Source organism: Crocodylus siamensis, chromosome 1 (genome assembly GCF_052110815.1).
Source record: "Crocodylus siamensis isolate JL-2025a chromosome 1, ASM5211081v1, whole genome shotgun sequence".
Taxonomy (NCBI): Eukaryota; Metazoa; Chordata; order Crocodylia; family Crocodylidae; genus Crocodylus; species Crocodylus siamensis.
Window position 1 is genome coordinate 17,447,036 of NC_143395.1, and position 17,275 is coordinate 17,464,310.

General features: G+C 42.1%; 1 protein-coding gene across 11 annotated transcripts in view; it reads right to left on the reverse strand.

Moving 5' to 3' along the window:
* Window positions 1–3,877: 3,877 nt before the first annotated feature.
* Window positions 3,878–17,275, reverse strand: part of KCNS3 (potassium voltage-gated channel modifier subfamily S member 3) — a 62,734-nt gene continuing 49,336 nt past the window's right edge. For 10 of the 11 annotated variants that reach the window (XR_016440072.1, XR_016440067.1, XR_016440070.1 and 7 more), the window contains one exon: window positions 3,878–4,544. Coding sequence is in view for 5 of the 11 variants with exons in the window: in XM_090031812.1 (XP_089887938.1) it covers window positions 4,507–4,544 (38 nt within the window). In the remaining 6 variants the exon portion in view is untranslated. The remainder of the gene's footprint in view (window positions 4,545–17,275) is intronic. The other variant, XR_016440060.1, reaches the window with a different exon arrangement.

Here is a 17,275-nt window from a genome sequence, read left to right on the forward strand (position 1 = left end):
ATGTTTGCAGCCTCCAGACTGCAGCCAGCCCTGGCTTTGGGTAGCTGCTGCCAACCAGGAGCCTGGGCTGCTCCTAGCAGGCAGCTGGGATGCTGCAAGCCTTGTTGGGACCAGCCTGGGCTCCATCGCTGGCAGCAGCTACCCAGAGCTGGGGCATGGCCATGCTTCCAGAGCCGAGCCAGCTACCCAGAGCCGAGCCATGCCCTGTGGCATGCTGAGCAAAATGGCTTCGCATGCCATGCTCAGGATGCATGGTGGGGTTGCCAACCCCTGTGCTAGAAGAACAATGCGGCCAAACATAAAATGTCAAGCCAGTTCATAATTTGTGTGGAGGACCACATTCTGTTTCAGAAGGTGGAGAATGCAACTAGAGGACCATCTATTTTAGATCTTGTCCTAACCAACAGCAAAGAACTGAGGGAGGATGTAAAGTTGCGCTAGGTAACTTTGGGGGAAGCAATCGCAGTATAGTGGAATTCTAGATCCTGAGACAGGAAAAGCATGAGGTTGGCAAAATTAGGACACAGATTTCAAAAAGGCAGATTTTGGCTGACTGAAGAAGATGATGGGCATGGTGCCATGGGAAGACAGACTGAGAAAGATCCCTGGAGGCTGGGCCTTCTAAAGGGCATAGTATTAGAAGCCCAACAAGAAACTGTCTTGACACAATGCAATCAAAGAAAGATGGCAAGACACCAATGTGGCTGCACAAGGAGCTTCTAAACTGCATCAGATCCAAAAGGAAAACATACCGGCAATGGAAGAATGGGCAGGTCACCAAGGACACATACCAGGAAACAGTAAGAACCTGCAGGGACAAAAATCAGGAAGAAAGATAAAGAACAAGCTGCACCTGGCAAAGGAGGTTAAGGACAATAAGGACTTCTAGAAGTATGGCAACCAGAAAAGAAGGACCAAGGAAGCCGTGGGTCCACTGTTAACAAGTCGGGGGAAATCCTAACAGAAGATGCAAAGAAGGCAGAGCTACTCAACAACTACTTTGTCAGTCCTCACAAAAAAATTAAGCTGCAGCCAGACACTTAATAAGAATTATTTGGATAAGGAAGAGGACAAGCTGAGAGATGAGATAACAAAGGAGATAAAGCTTTTGATAGGTCTGAATGAATTCAAGTCAGCAGGGCCAAATGAACTTCATCCCAGGGTACTGAAGGAACTGGCAGAGGAGATCTCAGAGCCCTTAGCAATGATCTTCATAAAGTTGTGGGATCAGGCCAGGTACCAGAGGACTGGAAAATGACCAAAGTAGTGTTCCTCTTTTTAAAATGTGAGGAGGACCTGGGAAACTACAGACTGCTGAGCCTGACCTCAATACCCTGGAAGCTGCTGGACTATACCCCAGGGAAGGTCATTTGCATGAGAAGCCAGCAGTTTTATAAAAAACAAATCATGTCAAATGAACTCGATCTCCTCCTTTGACAAAGTAACTGTTTGGTGGATGAAGGGAGTGCTGTGGATATAGTATACATATCTATTCTTCAGCAAGACTTTTAACAAGCTCCCACGTGACCTTCTCAAGATCAATGGAGAAAGGTGGGCTGAACAAAATGACTGGCTCAGCAGCAGCAAAGGTAATTATTAACAGGTCCATGACAGAAAGGCAGGTTTCAAGTTCCATCCCAGCCTGACTTTTCTATGGGTGCCTGTAGACATGCTGGGAGGCTGCTCCTATGTGCTCTGGGAGCTCTGTGACAAAGAGCTTTTCATTAGGCCTGTGCGAGTTGGCAGCGATCTGATCCGGCTTTGGATCCCGCCACTTCGGACGGCAGCTCCGGACCGGGTTTCTGCCTCAATCTCAAAGCTTCGGAGCCGCCTCGGCGATCTGGACTTAGGGTATAATGGGGACTCAATTAAATATCTATAACTTTGTTGTTTTTTGTCCAATGTGGATGAAGCTTATAGAGATGGTAGCCTCTGCTTAGAGCATGAAATGTGCCAAGTTTCAAGACAACCAGTAAAGGGGTTTGGGGGGGATCTGTACCCCAAATTCTTGAAAGCAAAACTCCTGTCATGTCTGTGTGTTACACCACAGGGGGGTCAATACTGCTGTGGGGCGGTAGCTCTTACTGAGGCCACAAAGCCTTCCAAGTTTCAAGAAGATCGGTACAGGGGTTTGGGGGGGAACTGCACCTCAAGCTACGGACAAGCAAAACTCATGACATGGGTGACCCTGTGTGCGTTAAGGCACAGCGGGGTGACAGCTGCAGGGATGGTGGCCCCTGCTGAGGCCACGACACCTGCCAGCTGTCAAGGAGATCGGTGCAAGGGTTCTGGGGCCCTGCGCCCCTGCGCCCCTAGCTGCTGACAGACAAAACTTGTGCCATGGGTGCTTGTGGGTCTGACTGTGTCTGTCTTGGGGCAGTTGATTGTCTGTATTGAATGTTTCCTCTCCTTAGTCTCTGCTTTTGTAGGTGTTAATTGATTGCAATTAACTGGCTACATTAGCTAGGTCCTGTGTATTAAGCTGGTCCCTGAGTGAGTCATAATTGATTGGTAACTGGTAACACAGTAGCTTAGCAGCCAGGCTTGCAGTAGTGTCTCCCACACCCCAAGACAGACAGTCAATCCCACAAGCACCCATGGCACGAGTTTTACCTGTCAGCAGCTAGGGGTGCAGGGCCCCAGAACCCCCCTGCACTGATCTCCTCCACAGCTGGCAGGCATCATGGCCTCAGCAGGGGCCACCATCCCTGCAGCTGTCATCCTGCTGCACCTTAACACACGCAGGGTCACCTATGGCACGAGTTTTGCTTGTCCACAGCTTGAGGTGCAGTTCCCCCCAAACAGCTACACCAATCTTCTTGAAACTTGGCATGATTTGTGGCCTCAGCAAGAGCTACTGGTCCTTCAGTTTTGACACCCCTCCCCATGTTGTAACACATAGACATGACGTGAGTTTTGCTTTCAAGAATTTGGGGAGCAGTTTCCCCCAAACCCCTGCACCAATGTTCTTTAAACTTGGCAAGCTTTGTGCTCTCTGCAGAGTCTACCATCCCTCCAAATTTCATCCAAATCAGGCAGAAAACAACAAAGTTATAGATATTTTATTGTTTCCCCCTTATACCCTATGGCTGGATCTCCGAGGCAGCTCCGAAGTGCTTCGGGGAGCTGAACGAGGCAGCTCCTCGACCCAGATGTGCTGCTTCAGACCCCAAAGTGTCCAAAGCTTCCCCAAATCTGAAGCTCTGTCCTAAGCCTCACACAGCCCTACTTTTCATGATAGCTATATGCAATAGGTAGCTATTACTGTGGCTCCCTACCAGGTGGCAAGGGAATTAGGAAACAACCTGTTTGATTGAAGAAAATAAACTGCAGATATGACACTACCCCAATATGCCTTACACTGGTGTTATTTTATCCATGATTTTTCCCATAGTAATTCTACTCAGGCTTCAATTTAGTGATATAGGATTGTATATTTTGTCTGCTACTCTTCCTTCCCTACCCCATCACTTGTATAAAGGGAATAACACTGCCATAAACTCAATGTCACAGGAAGTCCCATTCTGGGCTGTGTTTCTGTGTTCAATGTCCAAGATCAATATACTTTAGTGGAACATTGCTCTAGTGGATAACTAATAAAAGTTGTAATATCTTCTTACTTCAAATTTGGTCACAACTGAAAAGAATGGGACACACCCAATTAAGTGACAATGAAAAATTATCTCTATCTTAGACCAACCACTGAGGTCCCAAGTTGTATTAAGACTATATGTGAGCATTTGCAGTTATAAGGCTCTCAGGACTTGGACCTACCAGCATATTGCTATCTGTTATATTATTTAAATGAACCAGACTACCCAGTGAAGTGAAAGACTGAGATTTCAAAGAAAATACAGAAACACACCAAAGAAAATATGCAATGTCAAAATTTTATTGGTGTTGAGGTAGCCTGCCTTATTGTGAAACAGTCAGCTGAGATATTTGCACAGTTTGCCTAGGGAAAATGTTCATTTATATGGAGATTTTACAATATAAGAGCAAAGGGACAGCAAGCAATATTAACTACACATTACAATATATTATTATACAATGGCAGCAGTAAATGATAATTATGACATGAAGCAGTCCACAGAATTGCAAAGTACCTGAAAAGCTTGACTGCATGATTACTGTGATACATGAGTAGACCATGAAAATTCATGAAAGGAGGTGGCTAGAGAAAAAGGAAAAAGAAAAAAAAGTGTAGTTTTATGGAGAGATCTTCCTGGCAAATAAAAAGTAATGGTATCAGTAGGGAATGGGGGACTGTTATTAAATGAAATGGGTGCTGATATTAAGCTCTATTAGTGTATGTATAATGGGATCAAATCTGTCAATACTGCCCTCTTATGCCACTTACTGCTTGTGATTTTCTCCATTAGAGCTGTGTCAGACAGTTCTTTTAACCAGTTTGAATAGCTGGGTGCTGCTGTATCTCTTCAGGATTTAAGGAAGATTCTTTTTGACTGTTTAGGGCCATCAGTAACCAGGAGAGTACAGGTCCAGTCATAGACGGGTCTTCAAAGAGACTAAAGATGCACGTTCTATATGAAGGGAGACAAACACATTTTTAATAAAGAATCTGGATTTCTACAAGTTAAACCCCAGAGTTTCTCACTGTTCCACAACGTATTGGAGGAAATGAGTAAAAAATAACAAAAGACAGAAAATGTTTAGCTTTCCATGCGTTTTCGAGTAAGGGAAATGGTGCACTTAGTGCGGATCCTGTCAATTTAGTAAAATTAGCACCCAAAGTGTCTAAGCAGTAGAACAAAAGGATGCAATTATAGTTGGCTGCAGGACAAGAACGCACAATTGTTTTTCAATTTTTCTGTGTGTTAAGAAAGCAGCTGCAATTTTTTTTGCTGCCAGTGCATTTTGTTGTGCAGAAGCTGAAATGAGTTGTGCTAAATGAGCCATTACAAGGCTTTTATATAACTAAAGTTGAGGATGTGGGTACATGTCATAGGCCAGAAAGAACACAGCAAAAGCTGATGACTAACCTGCATGCACATGCATTTCTTGTGCAAAGCCCCCCTGTGTGCAAGGAGTTTTGCACACAGGTATGTCATAATAGTTCATTTGCACTTGCAAAACGCAGATGTTTGTACATAAAAACAATTGTAATGACCAACTTCTGCAGGCGCAACTGCCAGGCTCCAGTTGTAAATTTAGCTGTAGCTTTTGGTAAACAGTAACTAGTATGCAGCTGCACTGAAGCTAATTCTGAAATATTCAAGGGGAAAAGTATAAGGAATCAGCAAATTCCCAAGGCCTGCAGTTAGATTACAGCACCAAAAGTTGTGCTGTACACTCACTCAAACTACAACTTCAGAAACTGACACAGAAATCTCCCCAAAATTGCAGCCATTACTCACTGCACCTAAACTAAGATTAGCACAAAAAATAGACTTTCCTGCTATTTCAAATATATTGCTGATCTTTGCAAAAATGAGGAAATTCTGGGATCAAACCAAAGTGGAAGGAAAAAGTGGCTTAGCCAAAGTTTTTCAGATCTTGTAAGGTCATCCCTTCCCTAGTAAGTGCTATCCTGTACTGAACTTGAAAGATAATAGGTGAAAATCTCAGGGAATGCTTTAAAAGTTTAGATGTAGCCAAGGGCTTTTGTGCATTGGTTTTCAGAAGGATCTGCAAGAAATGGGACCTTCAGTCTACTTGTGGACAAGACCAGTTTTTCAAACACAGTTAAGGAAGATGCCTGTGTGCTGAATGTACAAAATCCCATAACCACCCAAACAAATCAGGTAAGAAACTGTTTACCAGAGAGACAGTAGGTAGCTTGCAAGAGCAGATTTAGGACTTTTATCTGCATCAGTTGCAAGTACTTTCTTTTTTTGTTATTGCCACTTACTATTTAAAAATGCATACATTTTAAAGTGGTCATAGAATCATAGAAATGTGAGGCCAGAAGGTCCCTAATCCAACCCCCTGCCTGAGGCAAGATCATTTCCACCCAAACTATCCCATCCAAATCCTTGACTAAACTGTTACCAAAACTACACAAATCAACCCTAAGGCATAGCACCCTAACCTGCCACAGATAGAGTGGTGGCCAATGTCCTGCTGCTGCAAGTGCTGTTAAACACCTGCAGCAGTCTAGCAGAAGAAAGCAAAGCCTAGATATACTGCCCTCCATGCAGTTTTGAAGACAGAACAATTAGTGAAATACTCATGACATACAATTGACAAGGAACTGTTTACTCAATATACCAGAATAACTGAACCCTTAAAGCTAAATCTGCAGCTTATTTTTAAGACTTCTGCCCTCTTGCCTCATTGACCACTATATACCATAATGCTGATCAATTATAGCAATGTTTGATGTAATAGTAAAATCAAAGTTTTAAGACACATTCCTCTAAAAAAAAAAAAAAACCATCAGAAAAGGGAAGATGCAATCTCATTGGAAATCACATTCATAGAAAAAATCATTTCTGGAAACTTTTTAATAGTTGAAAATGAAAGCTCTGCAGCTAACATGGTACCTAAGACATTGCTCCACAACCAGTCAGTGGCCTGTAGCAACTATTCTGAGCAAGTAGTGCTGTCGGCAGTTATTTCCCTGACAACCTGAAGAAATGTGAATCGGTGGAAAGCAAAGTTTCCTAGAATGATAAGCAACATCAGACTGGATGGTGGGGGCAATACGTTGCCTACAAGGCAAGGACTGGACAATTGCCCAAGGAAAGTCCAGAAATGGCCTTGGGCACCATTGCGCAGTGTAAGACATATAACATAGTTTGAGATGTATTTGTGCAGTATGAGCTATAACTAACCCTCAAATTATATAAAGTTACTTATTTTATTGAATGTAGGGATACACACTGACTTTGTAAAATCAATTCAGGGCAGGTAGCATATGATCTGATTTACAATAATATCCCTTTTCTGTACCTAGAGAGATCTTGGCAAAACTCAGTGCTGAGCGGTGATATTTTTCTGTAAAAATCTTTGCTGGAGCTGGTAAAAAGCCCAGATGCCACGGAAAAAGCAAAGACACTTAAGTATTTGTTATTAAAGCAATTATTTCCTCTTCCATGTATTTCCCCAAGCCGCTAGTCGCCTGAAACCTCTTGAAGAAACAGCAGAGATTCCTAGATTTAAAGCCAGTAGGAACCAAAATGATCCAGTCTGGCCTCCTGCATAGCTCAAGCCATGAGTGAACTATTCTTCTCTACTGGGCACTTCTACACATGCACTTAACTACAGTGTAGACTAATTAGCTGCAGAGAAAATCATCACAATCTACATGTGTGACACTATTAGGCTGCAGTAAACTAATTAACACCACCCATAAGATAGTACCATCTCTGACAGTGCTATCTTATGCTGGGGTAATTAACTACAATTAAACACATGTAAACACCGACCTTGGCTGTAAATTGTACCCAGTCAGTAGGAGGCCAGATTCCTGCCTGCTGCTTAGCCACATAACTCCACACTTTTAGCATCCTCATGCCCCAGCCAGCCCCAATGCAACCATCCAGAGCCTGGGGCTCATCATCCCCGGTCCCCCAGTCCTGGCATAAGATGCTGCACCCCAGCTCAGATGGCTACTGTCCTGGGCACACGTATAAATTCTGCACCCAGGAGTAGTTTACTCTGGCTCAAACTGCTCCAGAGCTTATTGCTTTAAATTAATTGTACATGTGAATGAATGCTATCAAGCCCAATACTTTGCAATGGAATTGCAACACCTCTTCCATTGATTCTCAGTGTAATGATGAATTATATTACTTCCACTGGTAAAATGTGACATGGTTAATTACTCCTAGCTATACCTGTAGATCAACAAACAATGAATTCATTACTGAATAGTTCATAGGTCTCATAACTTCGCCGCTTTCTTCCTCCCTACAGAGTCTGGAAGAACCTCAAATTGTGGAGATATTTAAACAAGGTTTTGCATTCATCACTGTTAAATACAGTATTTGATATCTACATTAATGAACTATATCTGGACTACTCTCTCAGTTAATGTGCGCAGGCTCCCAGCCAATACATTAAGGTATTCCACTTGTTTAAATGCAAGCTGGCTGTTTTCAGCTGCATCTCCTCTTTTGAATCTGAGATATGCAGTGGCTCAAGTTTATTGATTGCATGGGGCAGAATACGAGGAGAAAACAGAAGAGTTCAGAGGTTTCACCTTGTCACATTTCATATTATGATTAACACAACATGAATTTCCGGATCCTCTGTGAACAACTGTTCATTCTGAGTCCCATCCAGCTCTGGTTGCAGTCCTTGATGTCAGCATAACTTGGTTTGAACTTGCTATGCATTGCATGAGAATGCCCACATTTACCACTACCAATTAAGTTACAGCAGTGGGAACAAGTGAACTCCATCCCAGTGCCTTCAAAATTAATTCAGACTCTGAATGACAGGCGTCTTTTTAGAGTTCTAAATAGAAGTGCTTGCAGACACAACTTAGTTTAAATGTCCTATACATTCCCAGGAAAAGTTAAAATCATGAAGGTCAATGAGAAAGGCTGCCAGATCCAAATTGCCTCCTCTCAACTGCCTCCTAATTTTTATACTATTATGTACTTGATTTAAAAAGTTCCTGCAAAGAATGGCAAGTACTGGACATAAAGAGAGATTCAGTGACAAAATCTGTAATGAAATATATGTTCAGAGCTCAGGAGGTAAACTTATGCATACAAATAGGAGTTCACAAAAGCAAGCATGTTTCTCTCTTGTAATCTCTCTAGCTGTGTCATCTGGAGATTTACACCAGAGCTTCAGTAGCAGTAGGTGGGAGATTTTTTGTTTGCTGTTTTTAATTATTATTAGGTATGAGGTTGCATAAAACTGTAAATAGAATTTGAAGCGAGAAATCCATTCCTGCCTATTAAAAATGGGGCAAATCAGTTTGAAACAAGGAGATGGTTTCCTGTCAATGGTTCAGAGACTAAAAGTAAATGGGAATTTCTAGCTGTTATCTAAATCTGGAACTCAGTCTAGCCAAAAGAAGTTTCCATCCCATAGGGTTTCAAGAATATTCACCATCAGAGAGCAGGAAAGGAAAAAAATCTGTAGACATCTCTGTCCCAAGGGTGAATCACAGCACTGTTTGGCTGAGTTGCTATATAGGAAATTAAGTTCTTGAAACAAAATCAGGGTCCCCAATGAAAAAGGTAGCTCCCAGGTGAGAAACACACTGGAGCTATGATTTCCAAGTCAAAAAAGACAAATAACCCCTTTCCTATAATCACCATCTTCGGCATACAGAGGGCAGGACCCTCCCCTGTGTTTCTACAAGAAGCTGAGACCATAATGATCTGGAACCCAGAATAATTTCAAAACAATCCTAGTGGTATCTCCACTCCTGCAGAAGGAAGATGACCCAGTGGGCCACAGCTCAGAAAGCATGGCTATTGAGACCAAGGGCTGGTGAGTTAAAAGAGTCCTTTCCTCCTGTCACTCCTCCTTCCCTCCCCAGAAGATTCTTAATAACCTGAGCAAGGCCAGTAGCAGCAAAGCAGAGTCCTGTAGCATCAGTGGCAAAAGACCAAGACAGCTCTAGACAGGTTCCAGCCAAAGGAATTATTGCACATTTATTCTCTGGCTATGGAATAAGTTAGCCCAGAATGCCACTGAGTTCCAAAAAACATCTCCCATTGCAAAGGACTAACAGAGAACAGGCATTTGCATCCAACACAGCCTTTTAGGATAGCAGAGATCTGGGGTATGGACAAACTAGTGAATCTACTACCGGGACTTTCAGCCTTCCACCCACATAAGGAATTCAAGGAATTATCTTCATGAGAACAACTCTTCAGCCCCACATAAACTGTGTTATTTGCCCTGACCCTGCACACATGCCCAATCGGGCAAATCAGACTGGATGCAGGGCTCTAGCTTTGTCTTATAACTGAAGAGATCCAAGACTTTCAACCTCTCACCTCATTCAGTAAGAAGTATCCAGTTCCACATGAGAATAAGGGAGAAAAATAATAATAGAGGTCTCATCAGAATAACAGAGCATTGCTGTATAAAAACATGAATAATTAAAATCTTGTGCAAGTCCCTTTCACGTTCACATGCATACCACATATTAGCAGGGATGGCTCGCGTTCTGCACCATGTGAAACTGAGCATGCTTAAGCCCCTATCCAGCTTGACCCTCCAAATTAAATAACTGTTCTTTCTAGGAGAGAGAGCATCAGAAATCTCAGTAGAAGCCCATAATTACCTTCCATTAGCACACTTCTGTGGGAATTAAAACAAATTTGTTGAAGTGTATCTCCTCTCTGGAGTGACAGGATTGAAAATGGCACTTCTGTGGATTAATAGGAACATGCCTGTTTTTGCAGAATTTAAGAGCACACAACAGTGAAGTCCTGTGTCCAGTTCTGGGTGCCGCACTTCACGAAAGACGTGGAGAATTTTGAAAGGGTCCAGAGAAAGGCCACAAGAATGATTAAGGGCCTGGAGGACAAACCTTATAAGGAAAGACTAAACGATCTGGAACTGTCCAGCCTGGGGAAAAGAAGAGTGAGGGGGTGGCCATCTATAAGTATGTAAGGGGTGAATGTCAGAAGCTGGGGAAAATAAACCTGTTCACTATGGTGCCCCAAGGGAGGACAAGGGGCAAAGGCCATAAACTGTTACAGGATGGTTTCAGGTTGGATGTAAGGAAGAACTTCTTTACAGTAAGGGTGACCAGAATCTCAAACAGACTTCCTGAAGAGACTTCCCAGGCTTGGAAGTCTTCAAGGGGAGACTTGACAGAGACCTTGTTGGGATCATTTGATCTCAGTAGTATCCCAGAGATCTATGATCTTTTGAGCCCTTCCTGCCCTTAATTTCTATGATATGATGTTATGGTAATGTTCCACCCCTTACATTTTCTTAAAACTTATGGACTCTTCCTTTTGGTAGAGGAAATGCATTTGGAAATTTCACACTTGTTGCTTCTTAGATGTCTCAAAAACACTATTCCTTTGCTTGGTTATTATAAGCTGCCCATTATGCATTTATTAGCCGTCTGGGCCATCTGCCAATTACTCACAGCTCTTACCACTCTTCTTCTTCAATACATCATCCATCCTCTTCCACCTCCATCTTTCCCTCCTTTTTTTTTGTTTTTATCCATTTTCCCCTCATTGTAAGCACTACATCTCTGCAATTCCTGCTACCTTCCCAACCATACTCCCCAATCTTCCCCCCCTGTACAAATTTAGATCTTGCACCCACCCATTACCATCAGTTGCCTTCCTTTTACCTCAATGACTCCATCTTATCTGGTCTCCTACTTCCCCATAAACATCTTCTCATCCTTTCCTGTATACTTCTTGACCTTTTACAGCAGTATATGCATGTGCCTTGGCTGGGAGCCTTCTCCAACCTGCTGTTGTTTGCATGCCCCAAATGCAAGACCATACTGGTGTGGCTGCTTTGGAGTTATCCCAAGTGGCCACTCTCAGCCAAGCTGGAGACAGAAGGGCACAGTTATGTCCTTGAGCAGCCCACGTCTTTCTGGGTTTGCCACGTTCAAGAGAGTGAGGAAAGCTGGTTTGGGACTGTCCTGACTATTAGGGGAGGGGATTTTGTTGAGTGCAGGAGAACTGGTGCAGCAGTGCAGACACAGCCTGACCGGTGTAGGCTCACCCAAGACCTAGAGGGTCCCACCGCAGGAAGTGGGGACAGAGATCCCTTGTCAGCCTTACTCGCCCTTTTCCACGGGAAACACTTCTGCTGAAACAGCTACCAGGTTACCCTGTCACAGCTGCCACCAAATTGTATGTGGAACAACATCGTAAATGGAACAACACCGTAAAAGTCTTAATTCTGTGGCAGGGTTAACACAGCAGCTGTTGACTGCACAGCAGAGGGAGGGGAAGTGAGGGTCTGCAAGGGACTCCAGGCACTCATCTGTGCTGCTGCATCCTGGCATGCCTGGGTGAGCCCATGCCACATACAGTTCCCCCCTATCACTCTGCCACCCCCTATAGTCATCCCTGGAGTCACCCCCACTGAGTTATGCTACTGCTCACTCTTCTCTGGTTCTTTCCCCTTGCAATGTATGGACACTGTATTTTTCCTACCATTAATACAAATATCCTTTATTCCACTTGCCTTTCTGAATATGATCTCATCTCCATTTTATTCCTAGGCTGTCTGACAATTGTAGTCTGCAGTTCCTCTTTCAAAGCCATCCTCCATTGTCTGCAATCCAGCTTCTGCCTGTTCGCACTCTGCTGAAACCACTCCTATCAAAATCTCTACTGGACCTCTTCCTAATTATAATTTATCTTCCTTGACCTCTCAGTCACCTTTAATACTGTCAACCAAGGTCTTGGTCTTATAATCTTGTTCTCTCTTCATTTTCCTACTAACCCCTATTGCTCATCCAGTTTGTTCTCCAGAGAACACACCTCATCTCCTCCCTAGATAACCTTCCCTATTACCTGCCCATTTCTGTGGGGTTTCCACAAAGCGCTGTCCTCAGTCCCCTCTTTCTCACTCTCAATACTCTATACTGGATCATCTCACTAATACTCTGTTGCAGAGAGGTACAGTCTCCTCTTCTTTCTCTGCTTGTGATAGACATGATTAACACAATTTGTTGGCCTACACTTTCAAGGCCCTTGACAGACTACTCACACTTTACCTTTCATTTCTCATTCAGCATCTAGTTTTCATTTCTAAACTAGCCCATAATTCATATCCAAAATAATCTAACATCTCTATGACATCTCCATATCTGCTCAAGCTCAACATGTGTAAGACAGTGCTGGCTGGGCATGTTGGTACCACTGCACCAGGATGTTTACAGGCATCTCTCACCAACCTGCTCCTGCTTATACTCTCTAAGTTTGGAAATGTATCAAGTGCTGTTCTCAAGTATGTCATGAACGGAAGTCTTGAGAGCAGACACAAAGGGGCACCCTGAAGCAACTTCAGTGATGTTTGCATGTGCCAGACATGGAAATACAGGTATAGATTGGCAGGGGATGCTTATGTCTATCCTAGATGCAGCACACTGCTATTAGGGGAATAGATACCCCCAGTCCTCCCTTTCCAGTCATTGAAAACAGAAATATCCCTCCTGTCTCTCTCTCAGAGCCCATACACTGGATGTCACCTTGAACTCTAATTCCTCAGTTCCAAGATATGCCTAAATCTTTTAGATTCTTTCTGTATAGCATCTCTGCCCATCCACCACGCTAAAGCCTTTTCTTCCCTCCAGGCTCTCAATCTTGCATTTTGATTCCTGCAATATTCATTTCTTTAGTCTCAATAAATCCAATCTTGCCTCTCATGCCTGGTCAGAACACTGCTGAAAAATTCATTTCCACAGACTATTGCTTTCAGCACCTTCACTTCTCTTTGCACCCTCCACAATCTCCTCTTCTTTATCAGCTTGTGATTTACATGATAAACACAAGTTGTTGGTCTTCTTTTTCAAGGCCCTTGACAGACTACTCACACTTTACCTATAATTTCTCATTCAGTATCTATGGTTTGTGTTTCCAGTTGGCCTGCAATGTTAGCTTCCATTACTTTTTCAAACATTCACCTTTCTGCTTTCTTCTTGCTGTCCCTTCATACTGAGGAATCCCTAGAAACAGCTATGAACCCTACTCACTTCTCCTTCAGAAATGTTCTCAGAAATCTACTCTGTCATAATGCTCACAAAACAGTTGGCAACACTTGATCTGCTGGCATGCTGAGATTTACAAAGGCTGTCATATCATTTTACCCTGCCAGCCCTCTTTCTGCACCTTGTCGTATACCACCGTCTGTTGTCTTACACCTAGATTTTAAGCCGTTTGGGATAGAGCTAACATTTTATTCCTTGTTAGTATAGTTTAACAAAATGGGCTCCAGGTCCATAACTAGGGATTCTGGGTACTAAAGTAACACAAATAATAACTTATTTGAATCAACATTGCAAACTGCAGCCTATTGAAAAAATGGTGCTCAGATACCCTCATGACTTGAGGCCACAGAAGTACATCCATTGAGAGATATCCTATGCCTCTTTTCTTTATCTACATACACTGTGGCTATATATTGAGTAGATGTAAATAAATATAGGCATTTTCAAATGTTGAAGACATAACAGCAACTACTAAGTTCAGATATTGGCATGCATGTTTCTTGGTGAACCTTTCCAGTTAAATTGTGCAACCCTTATGTACGCTGGATGAGCACTTGTGAGTGAGCAGTCTGATTTAACCCAATGGATTCAATATAAAAAAATGCGAGTAAGGGATACACTGTTTAAACATACATAAGTGAACAAGTAGGCCCAAGAATCATTATTTGATTTTACATAGTAACACTTCCATTTTTACTTTGTAGAAATAAAATTTAAAGAACAAGAAAGTAAAAGTAAAATACCTACACTTAAGGTCAGACCACAGTAATGTATACTTAATTTGAACTCACAAAGATATTTAAAGTTGCATAATGGTCTGTGATAATATAATAAATAAAAAACAAAATAAAAAGTGTTAAGATTTAAATGAAGAAAGTCAACATTCTGTAGACCTAAATCTAAGAAAAGGCAGGAATTTAGATATGAAAAAATATCTCTGGTTATAAGTAGTATTATTAGTTAACACATTGTACTGTATTATTGATTTGCTTCACTTAAACATTTATAAGAAATCGAATTCCACATTAACAATAAATGCAATTTAAATCAACCTGAAAAAGAAGATGACTTATTAATTAGCTATTGTACTGAATTTAAACCACATCTAAATCTGAAATGTAGGGGACAATTGCTTCAAAGCATGAGTACAACAAGGCTTGGTACTGAAAAGCCACGTCCAGACATGCAGGGGTGTGTGCTTGCAGTGGCACAAATTGCACAGTGCACAGCCCTGCACGTGCACTTCATTGCAGGACTATTTGTCTCACAACGGGCAAATTGTCCTTTCCCAGCCCCTCCCAGCTCTTCAGCCAGGGAGAGCTGAAGACTGAGGCCAGAGAGTCTTACCTGGTGGCCTGGAGCAGCAGGGGCAAATGGTGAGGCAGCATGGAGGCTTGGGCAGCAGCCGGAGCATTGGTTGGATGGCCCAGCTTCTGTGTGTGTTGGCACAGGCTTGCTGTGCGTTTTTTGTGCTGAGTTTTGTTCTGTTTCTTTTTTTGCTACCAGGAAATCCCGGCAGTAAATTCTGGCCCCGCACTGCAAATCTGCAGTGCAGGGCACATTTTAATGGTCACCATGTGTGGTCTGCAGTGCCCCAAACAGGTCTGAAGTGCCACAAACTGCACACCCCTACATGTCTGGGCACAGCTAAAAAGGACAAAAGAATGCAGCTCTTGAGGCTTCTGCCAGTATGCCCAATTTTGCAAGCACTTACTTTCAAAAATAGTCTTCTCTGGCACATGTAGTTTTACTGACTTCAATGGGACCACACAACACAGTAACTCCTGCAGTAGCAAGACTCATATTTTATAAATATCGAATACAAAATTATAGCCAAGAGTCTAGTAACAAGTTTAAATGTTATTGTACTAATAATTATTCATGAAAATCAAGTAACTTTTGAATATAGGAGACATACCATCTGTTAATTTATCATTAGATGCAAATTAAGCATCAGATGTCTCGGTCTGTTGACAGTACTCAGATTTGGCCGCTCTCTCTCATTTGGTAATATCTAGTTCTTCTTCTGCATCAGAACTAACTCTCAGATAAATTTCATCACCATTTTATCTGGAATGTCTTTTATATGGAAGAAGGGTCATTTCCAAACTGCCCTTTTTCTCATTATAATTTCCCTCTCAAACGATCATTTGATTTAATGCACGGCCACAGGTGGCGGAGAGTGGAATGACCTTTGGGGAAGTTTATCTGTGAAATAAGCAAGGGTAATTCTACCAAATAAGCAGTCACATACTAAACAGCAGCAGCAGCACCAGGATGAGCAAATGGAAATGGTTTCCCTCCATCTTTCGACACACAGATAAGATAGTTATGGAAGGCGATCATCCTCGACTGCGAGGGATTGCAGAAGAGACAAATTAATAGAGATCCATATAAATTACACTAAAAATCCATGATGCTCAATAAAGAATTAGATTCAGCCTAAACAATTGTAGACATTTGATTTGAGACAGTAATAGGCAAAAGTTCTCAGACAATTCAGAAGCCTTAATGTTTCAAGTAAGAAAAATGAAGCACTCGATCACCAGCCACTTCTGAAAAAGTAGACATTATATATGCAGACACATATCTGAAGTTTATAGTTAACTTGCCCATTTAAATTAATTTAATAAATGATCCTTATAGTATATGCTTTCTGGTGAAGTTGAGTGAAATGTTTCAAAGCATGCTTCAAAACATGGCTGCTTTACTATAATGTCAAACTTTAGGAAAATGTCATCGAAAAACCTGCTAAGGAATGAATTTGAGTCTAGTTCTGAGTAAATCTGGACAAGCCATGAAGTTCAAAATGGATAAATAGGTTGCACAATCTTCTTCAAAATGAAACCACAGAGTTTCACACAGCTCCACTTCCTCCATGATTAATTGGTATTTCAGAACAGCCAAAAGGGCAGATACAAATGACCTCCAGAAATATCCAAGCTCATAAGAAGATACAATCTCAGATAAATACAATCTCTAAATTATGCATCCAGAAGCAAAATAACTTTAAAAGTCAGTCAATGCAACTCCCTCCAAAGTGAATGATATGCTGAGTCTGCTTAGTGTACATTAAGACCTAATGGTGGTATTTTCCCTCAACTCAGCACCTACGCTGCATTTTCTTAAATGATACGAAGATGTAAAGCATTATGTGACCTAGAGATTTCTGAAGCCCAAATTAGTGTCAGCTTTCATCTGAAGCAATGGATAAAAGCTGGCTACATTCCAGTAATTCTGAGAGGAAGACGCTAATCGCATTTCAAACACAAGTATAGTGTCTAAATTAGCCTCCAGATGTGACAATTAGCAAAGTGTACAATTATACATCACTACCAACAGAAAACCAACATGATAAATATCTACTAATAAATATGAGTACCAACCAGACCAAAGGCATAGCTCATTGCTTCAGACATCCTAAATGAAGTTGTTGCAGATAGTGCCCTTAATATGGCAAGTAGCCCACAGGTATACAGAAAGAAAAATGCTTAATAAGATCCAGAAACAAGCAGCAGCACTCACTAACTGGACTGATACACCTTTTCAGTTACAATATTGCTCCACAGGATCTCAATTAACACTCCCCCCATCAAGTTGCTAGGGCCCCTGACAGACATTACACTTAAGATGTGATTAACT